Source organism: Siniperca chuatsi, linkage group LG9 (genome assembly GCF_020085105.1).
Source record: "Siniperca chuatsi isolate FFG_IHB_CAS linkage group LG9, ASM2008510v1, whole genome shotgun sequence".
Lineage (NCBI taxonomy): Eukaryota > Metazoa > Chordata > Actinopteri > Centrarchiformes > Sinipercidae > Siniperca > Siniperca chuatsi.
Genome location: NC_058050.1, coordinates 8,586,097 through 8,609,731, shown reverse-complemented (window position 1 = coordinate 8,609,731; position 23,635 = coordinate 8,586,097). Strand labels below are relative to the sequence as shown.

The following is a 23,635-nucleotide window of genomic DNA, read 5'->3' as shown; positions in this document are numbered from 1 at the left end:
TCTTACAGCACCATCTTGTGTTTGCTTGTGGGGTTGCATTAGATTAGATGCTAAGTACAGGGCTGTTAAAGAGAACCAATTCATTCTGCCTCTTACCGTAAAACAATACTAGACTGTTTTTCATTTGAGATATTTAAAAAATATATCCAGATAGTGTTAAGATGATTTGGTTTCTGAAATAACTTTTTGTTGCTTTAATATGTTGCTGTCCTGCTAATTATCACATTGACAAAAACAAAATGTAAATTTTCATTTATTTCACATAGTATAGCATCACAATACATGAAATCAATCATCCATTATCTGATGTGCAAGTTCTTATTTTCAGGTGACTGATAATGACTGATAGGCCCAAAATCTTCTCAATCTGTTTCAAGCAAGTTTACCGAGTTACCTGAATAATTTTGCCAAAGTAAAACCTTCAAATCTGGAACATGAACATTTTACTCAGCAAAGTTATCAAGATAAGATGTTAATCCTGCTTCGTGAGTCCTGGTTTTTAGATGCAGCCAGAGTTCCATCATCTCACCCCTGATAAACAAACTGAAAATGCATGAACATCTTATGTGTCACTGTAATGGCAAAAGTAATAAAATTTGGTCTTTCCTCCTTTATCTGTTTAATTTTCTTGGTTAGTTTCATTTTCTCACCTTTGAATACAATGAGCAGTGTGTATGCATGCTTGGAATGGGTACATTTTATTCTTGTGAATCCTGCTGAACAGAGCCTAACTAAATATAAAACATGGGTTAATAATTTTGGGCAGGACTGAAACTGTAGGAGGAAAAACATGCTAGTTTCAACCAGTTCATATCATCATCCCAAAATGTCTTAGAAAGCCAATCTGGAGTGTGAACCCATCCATCAGTCCTGCACTTCAGCCAGATCTAATACATTCCTTTCTTACTTAGATGGCAACAAATAAGGTTTTGATCATGACATATTTTCATTATTTTACTCTTTCTGAATCATTTAATCATTTTGGCAGTGCTTTTGCAAAGACTATTTCCAAATTTCCAGCCAAACTCATTTTTACAACCCATCATAAAGTCAATCAAAAGTTCGATTTTCAGTGGAGCACACACAGAAAAGTTAATTTCACTGATTGAAAATAGTTTAATTATGCTAAGCTGCTGTTATTAAGAAGAAGGACAGGGAACATTTTCGTAAAGGTCCTTCACCAGTACAGACAAAGAGTCCAGTCTGGGATCTAATCAAACCCTTTCATTGACACACACACACACACACACACACATATACCTGCATACACACACATACACACACACAAGACCAAGTTAGTTGGACAGCACAATCCCTTTTCAGTCTGCTAACAAAACCTTGTTTTCCCTTCACAAGTGAAACAAAAAAGCGAGTTCTGGGCAGCATTCAGGTAGGGTGAGGTGAGTGGTGGTGAGAGAAAGCTTGCACTGCAGACAAGCTTTATCTACATAAGGCCATCTCTGAACATGTGTGGGTTAGGACTAGCAGTTCACATCCACCATCTTTTCATCAGCACAGAAGTGGCCGGGGTGGGTTCATCACTAGACAAATTCCTGAAAACTGACATCACAGTTTGTCCATAGCAAGAGGTTACAACAAGAGTTTGTTTTTCCTCCTCACATTGTTCATTTTAGAGGGACCAGCAGCTAATTATCACAGCCTTTGACCGCTTTAGGAAATCCAAAGAAAGATCCTGAACCTTTTCCTGTCCAGGTGCAGTTTTACTCACTTGACTTCCTCACAGCCAACACGGTGCCTTGCATTTGCCTCAAACGAATGCTTGAATTTCCCTTCCATCTTAGCTTGAGAAGCCTGACCCTGTTGTGTTCCAGTGCTGTCTCACACACTCTTGGCTCAAGCTGTCTCTTAGTACTGTAGGTGCTGGGAGCAAGGGATTGTGATTCGCGCGCCGGTGAGCCCCAGTTTAGTAGTCTCTCCTCTACAGGCTCCCTGGCCCTTCTCCATCTTTCCTTTCCTCTACCCTCTTTTTATTTTTTATTTTGCATCAGTGTCTAGACAGTGTTGCGCGGCGTGCCATTCAGTGCAACAGCCTTGGTGCAGGGTGAGCCCATTGCCTGGGAGCCCACTGGACGCTGGGTGGAAACGCCCACTTCAAATACTTCATGGATGGCCTTCCGGAAACAGTGGAAATTGTAGTCTATCAATCCTAAGGAGGCAAGAAATATACAACAGATGATGTTTAGATGTTGTTATGACATATACTGTATGTCTTGCTTTGTAACAATATCTGCACAAAGAAAGTCAGTGAAAAGTCTTAATGTTTCAAATACATGGCCTGAACATGACCATCAAACAGGCTGGGGGATGGGGGTGTGGGGTTGTGGCACCATGTAGTTCCTTGAGCATTTCCTCTTTTTGCATTCTTTGTATGGGATGGAAATAAAGTAAGGTTGGTTCAGCACGTAGATCAAAACGATCATAGGTGTAATTATGTCCTGACTATAATAATGTAATTTGTATATATGTAATAATGTAAAAAAAACAACAACACTAAATTACAAACCTAAAATTGCCAAAAGATGACCGTCTCCCAGACAGTGTCAAACAAAAACATTTCAAACTTCAAAATGCAACAATTATTGCAAGGTTAAAGAGGCACTTCTCCAATTTTACAGATGAGGATCAGTTCACACATCACAAGTAATACTTCTAAGGTTGTGAAAACAGTTGACAATCATCAGGGTTATCTCGGTTTGGGCTTGAGAAAGCCTGTGTTACAAACTGTGCACATGGAGTTTGAAAGACTGAATTTACCAGGCAAGGAGAGTCTAATTATATATGCTATTGAGCATTATGAGAAGCGTAAGATACAGTGTTCTTGGAGCTTTACCCTAGTGTGGGTCAAGGATTTTCCCTTTAATGTAATTAATTGCAAAGCATTACAATGTATAGGTGTCCTTATTTTACATACACTCTGTATACATGTAGATACACATTTGCTGCAATGCTAGAATAACGTGGAAGAAAATATGAAAACACTTGACTCAAGGCCACATAACCATTAGCCAAATTAAGCCAAATGAGCTCCAGGGGATCACAGATTTCCCTGACAGTTTACCTTTGCGCTCGAAGCTTTCTTCTCGCAGGATGCAGACAAGGGCCAGGAACTTGGTGACCTCTTTCAGATACAGCACAGTGGTGTTGTTGAGCTTGATGATGGCCATGGACTCCTTGTCGTAGGCACTGCCGCTGCCGTCCTCCCTCAGACTGTTGTGGCACAACACAACACCATTATGTTCAGGGGAAAATGTGAAAGAAATTGCAGCATGTCGATTAATTAAGCAAATAAATGCATAATTAAGTTTGATGAAAGCATCCTCGGACAACACATGGGTGAACTCTATCTTAAAGCATTTTGTTTGTTTTTTTTCCTGTATGTAATGTCTAAATTTATACAGAAAGTTCATTAAAATTTACTCTATAGATACTCTTCCCTATGTTTTCAATTCACTTATTATAAAGTTTAAGCCCACGTAAATGCAAACTGCATCTGAATGACAGGAAGAGCAAAAAACACGCCCACAACCCAACTCTGACATCTACTACTAATGTACAAATAAACAAATACAAATGCACTTACCCATAGATGCAGGAGACGTCAATGACCACATCGATCATATCACAGCACAGTTCATAGGACTGCATGTCTACAGGAGAGCTGTCTGTGGCGATGTAGATCTTACTGACCACATCAAACAGAAAGGCCTTCTCTATCCCTGAATTCTGCCAGTGACAAATATTAGGCGAAGGACGACAGAGAGGAAGAGACAAAGGAAAGAAGGGGATGTTAGAAAATTATAATATGGTAAATAAACAGGGAACTACCATCTGATGAGTTTGGGGCCAGTCAGATGTCACGTCTTTTGCGTGCACAAATTCATTCGTTTCAAAAGGAGACGCACGACAACGGCGCCCAAAACCGAAATCAGCTTCACATAACTTGCTTCACCCTCCGTCCAAGGACGTCACAACATCCGCTTGAACGGTCAGCCAAACTGAAGTAACTGAAGATGGAAGAGTGACTGATATACTCATTCAGACTGACTGATTTGGACTGGTTGCTTAATAACAGCAGGTGCAACCATAGCGGAACCTCTCAAGCACCTTGGATAAAAAGGGTGAAAGCAGCACATCTGGCGTTTTCTACACGATTTTAGACGTGACATCTGAACGGCCCCTTACATTGGACATTTGACATTAAGACAGGGGTGGGTGATATGATGACAAATGTTGTGAGATGATACTAATTAGGCAACTATCAGCGATTTCCCCAGGGCGTCAACTAACAATTTTTTTTCCATTGTCGATTAATTTTCATTTTCTTGATTAATTGTTTGGTCTGTAAAATGTCAGACAAAAGTGAAATCACATTTTCCTGAAGCAAAAGTCATACAGCAAATATTTACATTTGAGAATTTGGACCTGGTGAATTGTCGGTGTTTCTGCTTAAACTTAAATAAAAATTACTTAAACGCTGAATCAATTATGAAAATTGCTGCTGATTAATACTCTCACAAACTAATCGATTAATCAACGATTTGCATTTGTTTCAGCCATAGATTTTTTATCCTCTTAACACCGTGGAAGTAATATCTCTGGGTGGACAGTATTTAGGCCATTGTCAGCTAATGTCACAAATCAATGAGAAGGACTGCTTTATGGCAATATTGGATTTTGATATGATTTTATGTCAATGTGATGAAGTACCTTGATTTGTCAGGTATTTATTTGCTTGATTAGACAAAAACAGACATTCCTGTCTGCATATTTTATCCATTAACAATTTCTCAATGGATTTTTCAGAATTTATCAATACACATATTGTAAATTGCCAAACGTTGTGTGAGCATTCCTATGGAAGCCCAGTACTTATCAGTATAGTTATAGGGCTCCATAGGAATGCTCACCCACCTTCTGGCCCATTTCACCATTTGTATTGATAAATATACAGTAAATACATGATATTGTGATTTAAACTACATGTTAAAGAGGATTTTATCCATATTGCCCATCCCTATTAGACAGCCACAAACACAAAGAGGTACCAAAAAGAAGTACCAAGCTTCACTTTGGTTCAGTTCACTTATCTTCACAAAGCTTCAAAATACAGAATTTCACTTATTGTTTTAAATGCAACTGTAATCATCCAGTCATGACAGGATGTGTGCAAACAGACGACACATAAAACAAACAAAAATAAAACGTTTCAAAACAGATATTAAGTGTCACACCATGACTTGAACTGAAGCTTGCAAGTCATTCCTAAGCCAGAGTCTGATGGCACAGAGTTAAATTAAATGCTCTTTGAAGTATATTTTTAATTACTTAATCATGAAATATAACATTTTACTAAGAAGACTTCACAGCACCTGGGAAATGAAGAAAATGCTGACTGGCAGATCTGAAGCTACAGAGAGAAATCCAAAGACAGAGCTGGAGCTTTGCACTTAACTGTCTTCAAGTAATTATATTTGTCTGACATTGAGAACAATCTGAACTGTCTGGATACCAGAATAGTACGTACATTTTGGAATACACAAAATTATTTGCAAATATCATGTGAGGCAGGACTGCTTGTTACCTCTATATCATTTATGTCCATCATTTAAATCTCTCCCAGTGGCTGTTATCAACAGCAATATAATGTGTAAAGTATATCATTGAGAATGTGTGTGAGTTATAAATCATGTGCAACATCAAGACCAGCATTACAATCAAGTCCTGTAAGGCATTGAAGGAACTGCTAACCATAAAGTGGCATCAGGGCTGGCAGTGACTCACAGCATGCAGGCTGTCACACATCTTACAAAAAGGTTAATTCACACAAGTGTTAGCTGTTCTTTACTTACAGAAATGAAGATGTTTAGGAGGTTCTCCAGAGTGGGAAGCTGAGGGATGAGCTTCTGCACCACTTTGCTGAAGGCCTCAAAGATGGAGTGGTCGTAAATACTCGTCAAGTAAAAGCTGAATGAAATAACAAAAACAAAAAAAGGAAGTGAAAAAGCACTTACTAGCAGGAAACATTTCTCACTTCCTCAAAACACATATGAAAGCAGGTAAAAATACAGATAGTCACAAGATCACATGACAAACAGACACTGAATGGTAGAAAAAAAGATGTTATTGAAGCATTTAAGCCTGATTCAGACATTAAAACACAGGAATTCAAAAAAAGCTGCAGTCTTCACATGACTGCAGCAAAACTGGACACACATGACTTATGGACTTTTAGTTATTGAGATATATAAATAAAAGGTCAGACCCCAAGGAAGCCAGTGGCTTGGGCCAAATGGAACTGTCAGCATACACTTGGCAGAAGCTCAACTTTACAATGCATTACAGTGAAGAAAGCACCAGAGAGCCACCAGGCAGAGCAAAAAAAAAAAAAAAAAAAAAAAAAAAAAAAAAGCCTTCTCAGCGCCACTATATATCCAGGCCCGACCGCTATGGCTGTCTAACCGGAATAAACAACAATCTCGCCCCACATAAAACACAGTGCAGCGCGTGCCAACACAGCCCAAACATCAACAGTAAAGCTGCTGCAGAGCTGACCGGGTTCAGCCAGGACAGCCTGATTAACGTTGTACACAACACATTTACAGTTTATATACAGTTTGTCAGGGCAGAGGCTGCAATTAATGATTATTCTTGTTTTTTTTATTTGGGCTGCAGTTATTTTCATTATAGAGTAATTTATTGATAAATTCTTAGTCTATAAATCACTTTTTAGTCAGAAAACTGTGAAAAACGACCATCACAATTTGCCAGAGCCCAAATTAACATTGTCTTGTTGGTTTTGTCTCACCAACAATTCAAAACCACAAAATATTCCCTTTACAATGACAAACCAGAGAAAAGAAGAAAATTCTCACATTTGGAAGGCTGAAGCAGTGGATGTTTGGCATTTTGGATTGATTAAATACTTGAGTGATTATATCGAATATCAAAATTGTTACCAACCAGTTTTCTTTCCTTCAACTAATCGGTTATCCTTTCAGCTCTATTATGGATTAATTTACTGATGACTCAATTAGTCATGTGATAAATAGCCATCATAAGTTTCCTGAGCCAACACGTGTATCTTCTTATTTTGACTGACCATCAGGGAAAAATTTGCCAAAAGGTTTTTTATTTAAAGAGTAAAATGGCAAAAGCAAACAAATCTTCACATTTAAACAAGCAAATAATTACCATAGTACTTTGCTTGAAAAATGACTCATTTCTTTAAATCAATTAACAATACTTTAATGAATTAACTTTCCGTCTATTGACTGAGCCATTAATCAAGTAATCATTTCAGCTCTACTCAGGCCTTTTGAAGGGATATTTCCTCAGGTAACGTGATACAGTAAAATTGATTGGTTTGTTGTTTCCTGAGGAAAATAGTGGCAATCAATCTCAGCAGTAATGGTGTGAAATACTGTACAGTGACATTAGGGTATATGACACAAACGACACTTGCGTACTTTAGCCTTCTCTCTACATCTTAAAACTGAAGTAGGCAATACTATTTCATTATAATTTCAGCTGAAATACCTAATTTTGACCATTTTATGTCACTAACAATATTTAAGGGTTCCTTGTGTGTCTGTGGGCACCCGCCCCTTTGTATTTAGGTTATTTAAAAACTGGACCTGGTCCGAATCAAACAACCTTGTTTCTCCCTTCCAGAGCCATGTAGAGAGGTGTGTTACGTTACAACGGCGTATAGCAGGCTACAAAACAAGCCAAAAGAAGGAATACCTTGGAGGAGAAGGTGCTAAATAAAAACAGAGGTCAGACGAGGGTCAACATCGAAGAGGCATTTTCAAAAGGGCGAGAGCAGAAGTGGAATGTTTGTTGCAAGGTAATGAGCGTCTGTGGCTAGCCTGCTGTTAGCCTTGCTGATACAGTCTATGGTAAGGAGCTGAAGAACGACGCAGAGGTTGCAGTATTCATTCTTGACAAGTGCACTACAAGAAGTCATCTGTGCAATGTTCATATCTAACCAAAACAGCTAAATTAAGCTAAGTTAGCATAAATAAGATAGCGAATGTTTCCGTGGCTATCCTGTTGTTAGCCTCGGCTCTCTGTTTTTATTTTAGTGCTCTCTTTTTCGCTCTCTTTTTCTCCAAGGTATTCCTTCTTTTGGCTCGTTTTGTAGCCTGCTATACGCCATTGTAGGCAAAGTAGGTATTGGAAAGTTATACGCTGAGCCTAGCAGAGAAGAAGGGAACAGAGACAAGGAAAGAGAGGATAAGGGCGAAGCTGGATGTGGTCAATGCCCCACTGGACCACCAGAGTCCACAAGCACTAACACACACCAGTTCACAAGCATAAGTACACAGTGCACAATAAACTTGAAATAACATAAGCTGCGCCATAGCCCTCTCCTGCTTCTAGCAATGTCTGAAAGGTGAAAGCATTACACCCCGCTCACAAAACACACCACTCTACATGGCTTCTGGAAGGGAGGAACCAAGGCACGTAGAAACCGGATGACGTTTGTTTGTACAGAGTTGCTGGAATGCACTGGTTACGTGCTAGCTAAGCCTGATTGGTTGTTTGATTCAGACCGGGGACAGTTTGTAAAAAAATAAATAAATACAAAAGTGGCAAGCACCCACAGACATGTTTTTTTTTTTAAAGGAAACCTTCAATTAAATATTGTTAGTGACATGCAATAGTCAAAATTAGGTATTTCAACTGAAATTATAATGAAATAATATTGTCTACTTGAGCTTTAAGTATTCTTTCTTTGGGACTTGAATCATAACAGCTCTGGTATCTGAAGCACTGGCCATTGTTTCTTCATTGGGAGATCAAAAAGGAATCTCACACTAACACTAAAAGTATGCAGGGCACATGCTACTGTACAGCAACACTACTGAAAACACAGAACTAACCACACAATCAGGCTCTGCAACTACTTTTACAAATAACCAAACTACTTCTTTGTGTATGTATGTAATGTAATGTAATGTAATGTATTAGGCACATAGTGTTGTAAATTGTAGATAAAACATACACAATTTCAGCACTGTCTTAACAAAACACAAGGAAGTTATGGACACCACACAGTGCAGCTAGTGGCCTGAGAGGGAAAAAGTCTCCATTATAAGAAGTTTGTTGCATTCAGAAAATGTTACAGCTGAAGTCACTAAATAGTCCTCATTCTCACGTTTATTATGGATCATCACTCTGTAGCACCATTTAGTAAAGTATCTGCACTGCCTTGTTTTGACGTTACCTCTGTTAAACTAAGCCCCTCATATTTCAAATTACACTATGATGGGGAGGCACAGAGAGAGGGCCTATGTGTGCTTAAACAGAATTACAGGTTGGCTTTTCTGTGTTGTTCACGTTAAAGTAAATCAAACCAGGTCTAAAAATAAATGTACACGTAAAACCAAGTGCGCTGTGGTTAAAAATCATGCTGTGCAGCTTTGTGTGATGTGTTGTTATTCTGTTTTTCTCTTACTGATGTGTGAGTAAGCATTCAACAGTAAGTAGATAATGTAGGCTGTTGATTTGATTTTGTGACAGTGACTGTTAGTCGTCGCTCTCCAAACAAAATCATTTTGGTGATTTTGAAGTTTTCAAATGAATTGAAGGATTAAGTGTTCCTTTATGAGTTGAGAAAATTCTGCTATTTCTTCAGATAAATAAACCATTTAAAAGCCACTGCATTGTCTGAAAAATTAATTATCACGAAGCTAAAAACAGGGCCTCTTTTTCTTAGCTATAGAGATATGTGGTGTTTATCTGACACAATGCAGTGTTGAGTCATGGTTTCAAATTGTAAAGTAACCTTTTGACTCTGACAGTGTCTACCTTGTTGCAGTATGTTGGTGAATGTGTGTTTTTAAAGCATTATTTGAAAACGAATAGTAACATGCAGGTAGGACACCATGTCTAATGTGCCAATTTACTTTGGTGTATTTTCATAATAGATTAAGCCACCCTTTTTACCACCCTAAAATGCCTTGATTTTGCATGCCACATCTTACCCAGTAATGTAGACATATTTTTCCCCACTTTGTTAGAAAATGTTATAAGATTTTTATGTTGAAGGACTCTGAGGTTTCCAGGAGAAAAAGAAGGGCCTATTTGCATGATTTTTTTAGCCATGAGAAATGATAGCAAAACTACGACTAAACATGCACAGATAACAGGTGTGAGCCAGCTTACTTTGAAAACGATGTGTCTGCATGTATTATTGTGTGTGAGACACCATAAATTTAAATGACTCTCCATACCAAGATCTTCAGTGATTGCATAGGTAGCAGGGAAGAAATTATTTTTTCTTCAGCCTTGTACAGATGTAGAAGTAAAATAATAAAATGTTCAACAAAATGTACCTGAGATGCAGCTTTTCTAAGCTAGCGTCTGCCAGATCGTCATTAGCTCTCTGATGGATGTCTCTCTGGGTCTCGATCTTGTGATCGTCTGAGAGGCCATCTACTTTGTGGATAAACACCTCGAAGTTGATCTCTGGATTGACTCGGTAGGCCCGTGACACGGTGAGGTGAAGCCTGCCCAGGGCCTCCACATAATCATCCTAAGAGTTAGAAATCAACATATTAATACACATATGCAATATGTATATTGTTTCAAAAAGTGATTCACAAAACTGGCCGTAAATCCATTACAAAAATGTAACCTTGAAGTACCCTACAGTCCTTATTTTAGATTACAATTATACTTAAACAATAAATTGCAATTACAATAACTATGCCACAGCTAATTCCCGTCAGTAAAATTAACAGGAAAATCAAGGCGCTGCCTATTCAAAGTGTTGGGACACAGGTATGAGGAAATGTACTGCTACATTGTCTTCCAAAACAGCACGACAAAAACAAGTCTCCTCAGATATCGCTGTGTGACCAACTGCTGAAACAAATTGAATCTGATGCACATCCTTGAGTACAAATAAACCCTGCAATCAAATCAGCTGTGCCTAACATTATCGCATAGATTACTTCTTGAAAGCACTTAGGGTCATGTGGATAGCACTGGCATAAAAGCCATGGCATGTAATTGTCTTTTATCCTGGTTACTCTGGCTGAGTTCATTCTTGAGAGCTTCTACTGTACCTAACATCAACTGTGAGCACTAAAAAAAGTTTGTTTTCTTTATGTGTGCAGTTTCACCTTGATGAAATGGAAAATATATGTGAAAGTGGGTCAGCATATTGGCAAATTTTGTATTTGTAAAATTAAATGTCCAGGCAGTACCCAGAAGGGAAGAGGAAAAGCAAAAATCTATATTTTTAGTCAGCATATTTGAAACATGACAGTTTTTTTCCATAGCAGGAAAACAACAAATGTTGCTGTGAAACAACACATTTGCTTCCTGTGTTTAGGACCATATAAAAAAAATTTCAGTTCTTCACCTGAGCATCGATAACAAATATCAAAGCCCCGGTTCCTCTGAAGATCATCTCGTAGTCAAAGGTGGGGTCGAAGAAGTCAACCTGACCCGGGAAGTCCCAAATCTGGAAGTTGACAAAGGAGCTGCTAGAGATGTCGTCCTTGTAGATCTTGTTGGTGCTCTCCAGAAACAAAGTCTCATTGGGAGACATTTTGTGGAACACCACCTGAAATCAGAATTGTGTTCATGTTTAAGTAGAATAAATGCAGATAGATACAAAAATAAAATAAAAGCTAGTATTATATCACACTCAGTTAACAATTTCAAGGCTCCAGTATAGGCTCCCAGACAAAGCTTGAGCCAAATTAACATGCAAACAGTGGAAGAGCAGACAGTGTCCGAAATTAACTTTTTGACTCACCGGCCAATGAGAGTGGTAGATGAAAAAAATCCACCGGCCAAGCATTTTTTACTGGCCAAAATAATTAATTGCCTTTTTGTGTCACATATACACATTAGTTTTAGTACATTTCATTGAGATAATAAGGGATTATGTTGAATACAAACTTAATGATGAGGCTAGAGCAAAATCTGAAGCAGAATTATTTGAATATATTGATCAACGGTTAATAAATTCAAGCCTGAATGCAACTCAAGAAGTCTTGATCTCAAAGTTCTACTAAAATATTTGCTATTAAATGTACTTAAAAAAGGTGGGTGTGCAATTCTGGAGAATAGAAAATACCATGATACAGAGTGAACAGCGACACAGCAAGTAATATAACTAACGTTAGCTAGGTTGTGGGTTAGCTTAGCTAGGGTGTTTATATATAGACTACAACTTTTTGGAGAAGTGTTTTTAGGGTTTTCTTCACTAGTTACACAGACAGGGATGTATTGTAAATGATTGTCTTACAGTATGTTGCATCTTGCAAAACTGCCTGTATCAAAATAATGTCCATAACAATAATTGTTTTCATGTGAGAGATTATCCCAGCAGTACTTTATTTTGTCTTATGCTATGATTCAACCACACAGACATAATTTGGACGTCCCATGCAGAGCAAGAGGGATAAAGGCAAAACATTGCAGACTCACTCTGATGCAACACACGCCACTCTACATTCAGCATTTTTCAACCGCATGCTTTCAAACAGCAGACAGTAAGACTGCAGCTGTAAAGTGAAGTGTAGTTAAGGGTTTATCAGGGTCTTGGTCTACCAAATAGAGTAACAGGTAGAAAATAAATTGCAGTCGGTGATGGTGGAGGAACTGGCAGTGTTCTCTCCGCCACTGCCATTTTGATTCAGTGTGCGGGCCACTGAGGTCACAGGCCAATGAACCAGCAAAAAGCCAAATCACATGTTTTTCAGCCCATACTGACTTAGAGGAGGAGGAGACTTACAGGAGAACATTAATCTGAGACCTGACGGTGTGTGGATTATAGCAAAACATAAGTGTGGATGTACACGTCAGTACAGAAAACTGCAATTCTTTACTTCTTCAGGCAGTATATGTAGGATAGGCTCCTGGCAAGTCACGCTATATCCAGCCTGATTATACTTCCCCCTTGAATTTTAACATAAATAATAAAATATCATAGAAGGCACAACTGCATCTCATCTATTATTCAACCATAGTGCCAGTCTGAAAGGGGTAGACTTGAAGAATATAACCGAGACAGCTACCATTGCTGCAGGAGGTTAGCTGGATAACGCAAATCATCATCAAATGTCCACAAACAAACAAAAAGTAAATTTTATTCAGTATAGAAGTTTTCCTGCACTTTTTTTTTTTTTTTAAAGCCAAGGTGGACCATCTCACCTGAAAGACCACCTCCACTAACTTAATAAAAATGACAACACTTTTAGGAAATAAAGATGAAGATATAGGGGGAAAAAACTCAGGTGCTACTTCCAAAAGCAAAAAAACATATACGTAATGGGTGCAGCTATTATTTAGGCTTTCATCTACTAAGTAAATTGATCACAAGAGGAGCTGCTCAGGATCTGGGTGGCTTACCACCTCGACTAAAAATGTTCTGGGGGAAACTCTGGGAGTACTGGCGGCTCTGGGCTTAATGGGAACAGGGTACAGGGTAATGCGACAGGGTACATACATATTGCACAGGGGGCGGTTGGTGGTGGTGGTGGTGGTAAGGGGGTGCCAACTAATTTCTTTCCCCCAGGGCCCCCTTAACTCGTTAATCCGGCCATGATTTAAATACATAGGGAAGGAGCATGGTGGGCAAACTGCAGGTGCGATGACCGGTGCACTCATTTAAAAAGTGTTATGACTTGCAGAATGGAAGGTGTGGTCGGTCTGCTGTCATGTGAGAGCTGCACATCAGACCTGTACTATGCCTCACAGCTGGGTGGGACTAAGATATATTTGGCATGTTGGACAAGTTGTTCACCAGTCACATGCTTTGTGTCTACATATCAGAAAAGATGCACCCTAGCCTCTCTGTCCACCTGGTTAATAATTCACTGCTACAGCTACACCAACGTTAGCGAACAAGGCTAACTAGTAATGAGCTGCTGGGAGGGCTTTTTAGTTCAGTTCTTCCACTCTCATGTAGCTAGACATGTTATGAGCTGGTTGATAGCTATCGTCACTTACGACATGCTAAACTAACTCGCTAGCTATTTTGGCTAACGATTTACTTGCGTGAAGCAGGGGGGGAAGGCGCCGCTCACCTCGAAAGGCTAGTTTCACATCTCTCCTTACCTTCTGTATCGATGATTTGCCACTTCTTCTCAATCCCATGAGCAGGATTCTCGGTTTGCTGTCGGACGGCGCCGGGCTGTCCTCGATGTCGGCCTCCTCTTCACCATAACCGAAATCTTTGGGGAACGAGTCTGCAACCCCGTAGCTGTCAGCCAGCTGTTCCACCTCGTACTGAATCGACATTTTGACCTAATGACGGTCGCTTCCCCTCTTCCCCCCTCTTACTTGTCGGTCACCACACCCGTGTTTGTATCGGACAATCGGTATACAATACAAACTAACGAACACAACGAAAATAGTTTGTCAATAATGCCAAGGCTACTTGGAAACACGGAGCATGATCCCACACATTTCCTTAGGATTTCCTCTCCAATGAAAAAAAAAATCCCGTTGGTCCCACCCCTTGATTCTGATTCGCTGTCGGAAATATAATACAAAAAGTGATTGGTCGAAACACCTGTCAGTCTATTGAGGTTTGTCGCTGTCACCTGACTAGTAATCAGACTTGTTTTGTGACCTATCACCTGAATAAAAAGCAAATATACACTCTTGACACAGCAGTTTAAAGCCGTTTGAGTTTGTAGCAATAATACATTATTTATACATTTTTATTTGCTGTAAAAAAAAAAGGGGAACATTTGATGAAGGTTGTTAAAAACGAACTGAAAACAAAGTGGACAGCTCTGATGTTCTGCGATGTTACCAGCAGATGGCGGAAGAAATCCACAAAAGTAAAGTTAAGGCTTTCAATGTCTGTCTAAAATGTCGGAATTAGTCGTTAAAATCACTAGAAAGTCCCAAAAATGTCATTTCCACGATTTACACTTTGCTAAGCAATATATGTTGAGAGAAAACATACATATACATGTATTCGAGCAGGGATATGTAAGACTTTTCCACGAAGGTCTATAATATGCAAGTTTTCATTTCAATCAAGATAGCATGTAATTTGTTAAAAGACACACTTGAGTTAGAGCTTTGCGTTTTCTATCCAGGGTCATATCCATGACTTTACCATTTTTAGAAATACTGAGGCCATGAGTCCAGCGCTCTCAGCAAAATAAAACCAACAGCCAAGGAGGACTTTTGCTCTGGTCAATGCTTGTGGTTGATACATGTTGTTATTTTTACGAGGAACACCTGAAGGCAGCATCCGGCCCAGCAGAGCCGTTGCTTGAAGGAAGGTAATAAACGAAACTTAACTTTCCGGCCCGGCAGTTTACCTGGCTGTCTGCATTGTGTCCGATATCAAGCGGGACACAAAACATAGTATCTGTAAGAAGACTGTCAACTTTATAGCCTACATCATTATGGCACATTATAGAGTAAGTGTGTTTGCTGTCGCTTTATCTTACGCGAATGTTTATGTATAAACTGTTTCTTGTCTAGTGACTGTAAGCTAGCTAAGCTAATGTTAGCAAGCTACAATCAGTGAGGAAGCTGACCACCTGTGACAGCTCATGTTTGGGTTTTCATAATGATTGGGGGTTGTAAATGTTTGTAGATAAGCCTAAGTTGGGAACCGATCAGATAATAAGTCAACAAACCAACTACAAACTGCTTTTTGGCCAACATTTTCTGCTGCAGGTCATGTAATTTGACTATTTTATGTGAAGTAACGTTAACTGTTAACTCTCTGAAAATGACTAACAAGCAGGAACTTCAGACAAAGTAACGACTGCTGAGAAATCAAGTGTAAAGTAATTTTTAACCGTGCTGTTTGACATATAACTTAAACTTTCTATATTCTAGTTAACTAGACAGTTTTGTAATCAGTCAGTAATAAAATGGCTGACTTTTTCTTCTACAGGCTCCAGACCCGAAAAGGGAACAGTTTCGGAGATACTTGGAGAAAGCTGGTGTTGTTGACAGTCTCACCAGTGGTATGGCACTTTTAATCTGTTGAGGTCTTTTCTCACTGGGCTTGGGCACTATTCACAAACTTCACTTTGTAATGAAAAGCAAATAAAGCAACCCAGGAGAGTTGAAGACAAGGTTACAACTGAAACTTGCTATGTTTGTCCAAATGGTCAACTCAGAACTTTTTCTGACACGACTGAACTGAAAATACCGATGAATAGTAAAATACTGAATCGCTGTGATTTGTAAGCAACACCTCTAAATTATCATCTAATTTGATAACACATTAACTGTCTTAGTAATTAGGGTTAGGTGTTGTTTCAAAATGTAAAATACCGTTGCCAACACAATAGCTGAATTCCAGAACTGACAATTTCGAGACGTCACATGGAGCAATATAAAAACATTTTTATACAAAACTGTTGTTTTTTTCCTAACAAAACAAAAAACAAATTATGCCAAACGTTTCAGATGCATCAGTTTTGATTTTGGCTTAACACAAAGCAGTAGTACAGGACCTTTTGCCTGAATAAATACAGTGTAAAGTTAGCAAAATTATTATTTATCTAATCAAAGAACAAGTAAACAGGACCGAAACTGACTGTTCGCAGCAAGTGCTTGGGTTGATTAAGCATTTGCTGCCAACAGTCAGTTTTGGTATCAGATTTGCTCACTTTCCAAAAAGTATTGAGTTGTTGCCTCAATTATAGTGCAATTTTATTTAACTCTTTTTATTTTATTTTTCATTTTTTCCCCCTTCTGGATTTCAGTTCTAGTGGCTTTGTATGAACAACCAGAAAAGCCCAACAATGCTCTGGAGTATCCTTCTATACACACAAAGAGACTCTACCAAACCATTGAGTGGTTGCAGAAATTGTCACTTGGTTTAGTTGGTAGTGAGTTGAGCCTTGGACTGAAGTTCATGCCCCCACTCACGACTCTAAACAAAAATAATGATAAAGAGAAATGTCCAGAAATCAGTTGAGGAAGCAGGCCACTGCTTGCTGTAGATTCTTTAACAAACTCCTTCCAGATTTGTCAAGGAGCATCTCGGTGCTGCTGACCTGACTTCAGCGGACACTGAGGCTCTGCAGCAGGAGGTGATTGACTTGAGGCAGAGGTGTGCATGTCTGGCAGATGAAAACAAAGACCTCAAAACAAGGGTAAGCTTATTGTAAAAGGTATGTGTGTCATTTTAGACAACATACCGTTTAAAGCGCCTAACTAATGGAAAGGTTGTTACAGATCACACAGTGTGTTAGAGTAAATGATGCAGTGTCCTCCCCTATTATTACCAACACAGGGGCCCCGCAAGGGAGCACTATCTCCACTAATATTTACTCCTTATACAAACGAATGGAGGGGTAACTCCCCTGATGTTTTCAGTGTTAAATTTGCTGATGGTTTGATCGCTGAAGATGAAACAAAGTGGCGTGGATGGGTTCGTTGATTGGTGTCAGTCCAATTTTCCTGAGTTGATTTCAGAACAAGCAGAAAAACACGCCAACAAGTAGTTGTCAGTGGTGACTGTATTGAAGTTGTAAATGATTATAAATTTCTAGGGACATTAATTGATGTAAGACTGACTTACAGACTTAAACCCAGGTGTCATTTACAGGAGAGGATTATACTTTATGTGTAAGCTGTGACAGCTCGGTGTGGACAGATACTGATTATCTTCTATCATTGATTTTGTGGAGAGCATTCTAACTCTGTAGTGAATGAGAACAAACTCAATAAGATTATTAATATGTTTAGTAACGTAATGTCTAGATTGTGGGTCAACAACAACACAGTATGACACTGCTCAGTGAGTCCTGAGTGGTGAGGAAAGGGTGAGCAATCCTCAGTGATGTATCACATCCTCTCTATGGTGAATATGAGTTGTTACCATCAGGACGAAGGTACAGGGTACCGCCTTTGTGGACTACTCGTCCTTCATACCTTCCAGTACAGTTCTGTTAAACAAATCCTTGTTATATGATAGTTGTGTCACTTGCATTTAGATTTTTGATTGTTGTGGGGCACTATGCTGTTTTGATGTCTGTCTGTTACTGTAATGTCTTGTGTTGTTGTTGTAGTTGTCTGACAGTTGCCACAGACACAAAAGGAATTTCCGAAAGGATAATAAACTAAACTAACGTAGATGATACTTTCTTCTCCATCTCTCCAGCTGCAGCGTTATGAACCTCTATCAGAAGATGGAGCCACAGCTGACTAGACCTCTGCAGAGCTCTGGTTTAAAAAATGTATTTTTTGTTTATTTTGCTGTCACTTTGAATTAAAAGTCAAGACGACACTGTTAAGTGAAAGCCAAGAATTTGTATGTAGCTGTGCTTTTGTTGTTTTTTTTGTAAATCCTAGTTTCTACTTTGTTTCTAACTTATTCTGTACATGTATGTATATGTTTTTTTTTTTTGTTCTTTCAGTCTTTAGTATAGCTATACAATAGAAAGTAGCCTCCCTCCCATATGACTGGACAAGTCAGTTCTTAAGACATGGGACTTTTTTTGAGGGGTGTATGTTAGAAAATAACAAATTGTCTGATTATACTGCCGATAATTGTATTTTTCTGGCATTGTTATAAACAGTACATGACAATGTGTGACAAAGACACTTATCCTTTATTTCCAAAGGGGTGTTGTGAGTAAACAGTTGTAAAAAGCTTTAAAAATAAAGTAAGTCGCTGGTAAACTAAAGCAGTCTTGTAATAAAGGTATTGTATCACTGATTGAACTCATTTCTAAACAGTAATGTATCAATCAGGCCTTTTATTGGAATATCAGAGGATTTTGTTAATGTGTATGTCAATATTGCATAAGTCATTACATGAAATATTCTACATTTATAAAGACGAAAAATTAAAAATCCCCTTAAGACACAACCAGGTAAAACTCTAATACAGAGACAAATTGGGGACCAGCGCACATGTGGTTTTCTGCCAGTTTCAGTCGCATTTAATATTTCCAGCTGTTTTCATCCGGGACAAACAGAGTCAAAACTGTCAAGCAGGAGAGTAATCCAACAGTATTCTTGTTTGTGAGGACAGTGCTGCTGTGGTAGCATCTTATTGATATGCACAGGAAACTGACTCAATAGTAATGCTTAGACAGAACAGATTTATGTCATTGTGGATTAAAATACAACCAATGTTACCACATTTTCTTACGGCAACTCTATCTCTTCTTCATTTGAGAGGTAACTAAACGAATAACACTACTAATGTCAGCTCATCTATATTTGGCCCAGAACAATAAATACATTTTTTTCATGTTAATTTTGTAGTAATACATGCAGTTAGTCACAATAGAAAACACACATTATTCCAAAAACAAACAAATATATATAATATACAGTACAATGTACTGTTGTTTCTTATTGCAATATGTCACCAAAAGCATTTATAAATGTCACTTACATTATTTTAATTGCAGTGGGTTCTCAAAGCTTTCCATTTTATTTATAACAAAGCACAGACCAAACTAAAATATTAGCAAACTCTCACCAGTTAGAAGGCAGATTAGAGTACTATTACATGTAGAAATGATTAGGGGAAACCCTGAGAGGCAAGTGAGGGGGAAAAAAACATTTCTGGTGATCCATTTTCTAAGTCTGATCTAAATTGTTTTCTCTTTTGTGTTTATGACTTAAAGGGACAGTTCACGCCAGAATCAAAAATACATATTTTCATCTTACCTGTAGTGCTGTTTATCCATCTAGATTGTTTTGGTGTGAGTTGCCGAGTTTTGGAGATATCTGCAGTAGAGACGTCTGCATTTTTGGAATATAATGGAACTAGATGGCACTTGGCTTGTGGTGCACAAAGCGCCAAACATACATTTGAAAAACTCAACAGCAATGTCTCTTTCCAGAAATTATGAACCGGTTACTCAAGATAATCCACAGACCTTGTTGTGAGCAGTTTCATGTAGAAACTATTTTCTTTCTACCGAACAACACCTGCCAACCACCGCGTAGAAGGAAGATCCAAAACTCGACAACTCACTCAAAGCAATCTAGATGGATCAATAGCACAGAGAGAAAAAATGTGTGTTTTTGCGGTGGACTGTCCCTTTAAGAACAGGTGAAAATAAAAGTTTTGCCAGGATAATCTTTCTAAATTCCTTAAAAAAAATGTCATCTGTGAAACAGGTGGGGGAAAAAGTTTTGCCAGGATAAGTTACTTTTTTTTCTCTGATCTGTGAAACAGGTGAAGTGTTTTGATACTCATTAATACTCATTTCGGCCACAATAGGCTGAAGTGCACCACTACCCCATGTTCTAAATAGACTAAAAGCATTTCATGTTTTTTTTTTCAGGTGAGTTTTATTTTCTCCATGAAAAACTCTAAACACAAGGTACATATATTGTGTGTTATGTAACACACAAGTTATGTAACATTACTGTCATGTCTTTCTTTTGGCTAGAAATGTATTTTAATCAGTGCTTCACCTGGAAGCACCGATTAAACCTGAACCTGATCCTGACAAAAAAAAAGTCAGCTGTTTTGACAGATGAAAAAACAAAAAAAGTAAAATGATCCTGGCAAAACGTTTTTTCCCCCCTGGCATAACCTTTTTGTCATGTGTTCTTAAGTCATAAACACAGGAGACAAAACAAATTTAGATCAGACTTAGAAAATGGATCACCGGAAGAGCGTTTGTCTCACTTGCCTCTCAGGGCTTCCGTAAATGATAAATACACCTGTAACATGGTTTGCTGTGTGCCAATAATGCAAATAAGGGAACAGTTTGCATTTGAAGTTTAGATTTGCAGGTCCGACGCTCGTCTGCTGCTTGTATTACTTGCCACTGATGTTTTGCAGTTGGAAGAAGGGGGTCTGGGGTTGTGCCTGGACCCTGAGCTGGAGTCATCCAGTGACTCAGGGGTGGAGGGCCGGCTTTTTTGTTTGGCATCTGATTTTGACTGTGTTTGAGAGGAGAGAGGTCCACTACTGGCTTTTTCACCCCCATATGAATCTGTGTCAGAGCTTTTACCCTCCAACACTGTGAAGCATTTTAAAGAGCCATGAGCCTTCCACGGCCTCTTCGATGCACTGACTGGCAGCGTGGGGAAGGTGGAAGTGTGAGGTGCATTCTGTGGGCATTTTGGAAAGTCTGGGCTTCCTCTTTTACTGCTGTCATCCTCCTTACTGTGTGGGGGAAGATGCAAAAAGTCCTCAGCCTCCTGCTTTGGATTAATCAGGGAGTCGCAGCATTGAGAGCAAGGCTCGCTGGTAGTCAAGGTGCAGTTACAATCTGGGGGTCTTTGAGCTGAACATCTGGAATCATCCAAATCCTGCTGATTGGCCACCTCGCTCTGCAGAGGTAGAAAAGTCGAAGTTTTGATAAGGTTTGGGTACATATTTGTGTCCTGCACCCTCCCCATCAAGAGGTTGTATTCACTAGGTGCAGAGGCATTTGTTGTCTTTCGGGCTGCACATATTTGCACAACAGATTCTTTTTTACACTTGTTGGCATAGTAGTCATCAAGTTCATCTCTCTCGTCTCTCAAGTGAGGGTAGAAGTCCAAGATGCCCTTTTTAATCTTCTTGTAACCCAGATGCATGATCTCCAAGATGTTTAGGAAGAGGGAAATTCCAGCAATGCATTGCATGAACACCATGAAGACACTTTTCTCCATTGGTCTGGAAACATAACAGTCTACAGCATTGGGACAAGGATCCCGCTCACACTTAAAGAGTGGGTAGAGGTGAAAGCCATAAAGGATGTACTGGCCTGTCATGAAGATCACTTCAACGACAGAGCGAGAGACAATGTGAGCCACATAGGTACGCATCAGGGAGCCCCTCAGAGGAGCTTTGTTAAGCTTCCCCTGATCGAGCTGTTTCATTTCCCGCTCAATCCTCTTCCTCGCTTCTGCCAACTCCACATCCACCAACTCTAGCTCCCTCCGCAGCAGAGCCTTCTTCTTCTGCCGCGCCTTCTCCAGCGCACGCAGCCTGTAGAGAGCGTGGCCCATGTAAACCAGCGAGGGAGAAGACACAAAAATGACCTGCAGCACCCAGTAGCGGATGAGGGAGATTGGGAAAGCCAAGTCGTAGCACACGTTTCTGCATCCAGGCTGCTCAGTGTTGCATATGAAGTCAGCCTGCTCGTCGTTCCACACATCCTCAGCTGCCACCCCAAGGACCAGCATACGGAAGATGAACAGGATTGTGAGCCAGATCTTGCCTACCATAGTGGAATGGATATGCACCTCCTCCAAAACCCCCCCAAGGAAGTTCCAGTCCCCCATCTTCACTTTGCCATTTTGACTAGTAGAAAGTCAGTGACAGAGACAGATGAAATAATTACGGAAGAAAATCTTCTGAAACAGCTTAAAATTGGTATCTATAAAGGTAACAGTACAATGAACATACAGTAACAAGAGGAACAGTACACCTTTCAGGAAATAAGTTGGATTTTAAGACAGACAGCAAAGTAATATTGACAACATAAGCAGTTTTTCAGATTAAATGAACAAAGTATAAAAGAGCAAAATTTGTAGTAAACCACCAAAAAAACCCAATATTTTTGTGAAAATAATTATTTAATTTCCCAGTAACAAGAAAATACAGTACCTCTGAAGTGGAGAAATGAAACATTAACTAGTAGAAAACACTTGAGGACTTGTACATCCAGTGATATGTTCCCTTGACTGGTCAGCTATCCAGTTTTGTTTTAATAAAACCATTCCCCTCAGCAGAGTCATTATATAAACCAGGGCAGAGCTATGTGAACTCGCCGTTTCCATTTACCTTGCAGCAGCATGGACTGACTGCCGGTGGTGACTTAAATCTCCTCGGGACATGCAGTCCTGACGCGGTCACCAAAAAGTTTTAAAAATCGTTAGCGCCCTCCACATGAGTCCCTGCACATCACCCAAACTTCAGTGACCCGCCTCTGTTTCAGTACTGCCAGAAACAAAGTGGGAACAACTGAGCTGTTGAGGGAAGGTTGCCAACACTACTCTGACCAGGAAAGTCAATACCAACAGCTTCACTGATGCATTTAGATCATGGCCTCGCAGTTGTAACACGGACATTGACCTCAATGTTTGCAGGTCAGGACGTTTTGTCTGGATATAACACAATTCAGACTGTTTTTTACCTTTCCAAATGAAAAGGCTGCATGCATTCAACAGCAAAGATGGTAACTCACTGAAAGTATTTTTTGTGGTTCATCTGGGTGTGTACATTATGTGTGGGTGTAAATAACCAAGCTGTTCCCTAAAATAGATGCTTTGCAAGTCCAGACTGCGTGCTTAGGATTTGTTAGTACTCAATTGTTCAAGTATATTTGCTCCATATGTACAAATGAAGAAAAGGGAATAGTCACCGTGGTTGGAATCCCCACATTATCAATACCAGTCAGTTATCCAGACAGGCCTTGTACAATCAATAGGTTTCTACTATAGTGAAGTAGTCAATGAGTCATCATGTCCTACTCTGCTGCTCCTGTCTGGATGTAATTAAGTTCTCATGCACTTGACACATTATTTTATCCTGTTTACAAGAAATGTATCACAATTGTTTAGTGTGCTTGGCTTCTGCTGTTAGCCAGCTTTAAACAGTCCAATTACAAATACCATTAAATGTCTTTGTGTGATAAATATATATATATGTATATTTATCACACAAATGTCTTTGTGTCTTTGTGTGATAAATATG

General features: G+C 39.2%; 3 protein-coding genes across 3 annotated transcripts; 1 reads left to right on the top strand and 2 right to left on the bottom strand.

Annotated features, from left to right (window-relative positions):
- Positions 1 to 237: 237 nt before the first annotated feature.
- rragca (Ras-related GTP binding Ca) lies at positions 238 to 14,511 on the bottom strand. The gene is made up of 7 exons (XM_044208427.1): positions 14,104 to 14,511; positions 11,396 to 11,599; positions 10,362 to 10,561; positions 5,871 to 5,985; positions 3,602 to 3,744; positions 3,080 to 3,228; positions 238 to 2,167 (listed from the first exon to the last, which is right to left on the bottom strand). The coding sequence occupies exons 1-7, from the start codon at positions 14,284 to 14,286 to the stop codon at positions 2,013 to 2,015; spliced, it is 1,149 nt and encodes a 382-aa protein (XP_044064362.1). The 5' UTR covers positions 14,287 to 14,511; the 3' UTR covers positions 238 to 2,012.
- A 749-nt stretch (positions 14,512 to 15,260) lies between these two features.
- On the top strand, positions 15,261 to 18,699 carry LOC122881807 (c-Myc-binding protein-like). The gene is made up of 5 exons (XM_044208428.1): positions 15,261 to 15,428; positions 15,914 to 15,986; positions 16,734 to 16,782; positions 16,997 to 17,126; positions 18,137 to 18,699. Exons 1-5 carry the CDS (start codon positions 15,414 to 15,416, stop codon positions 18,182 to 18,184), a joined length of 315 nt encoding a protein of 104 aa, XP_044064363.1. The 5' UTR covers positions 15,261 to 15,413; the 3' UTR covers positions 18,185 to 18,699.
- Positions 18,700 to 20,612: 1,913 nt separating this feature from the next.
- On the bottom strand, positions 20,613 to 22,926 carry gja9a (gap junction protein alpha 9a). Its single transcript, XM_044208426.1, has one exon. It carries the CDS (start codon positions 22,219 to 22,221, stop codon positions 20,728 to 20,730), a length of 1,494 nt encoding a protein of 497 aa, XP_044064361.1. The 5' UTR covers positions 22,222 to 22,926; the 3' UTR covers positions 20,613 to 20,727.
- Positions 22,927 to 23,635: the final 709 nt, after the last annotated feature.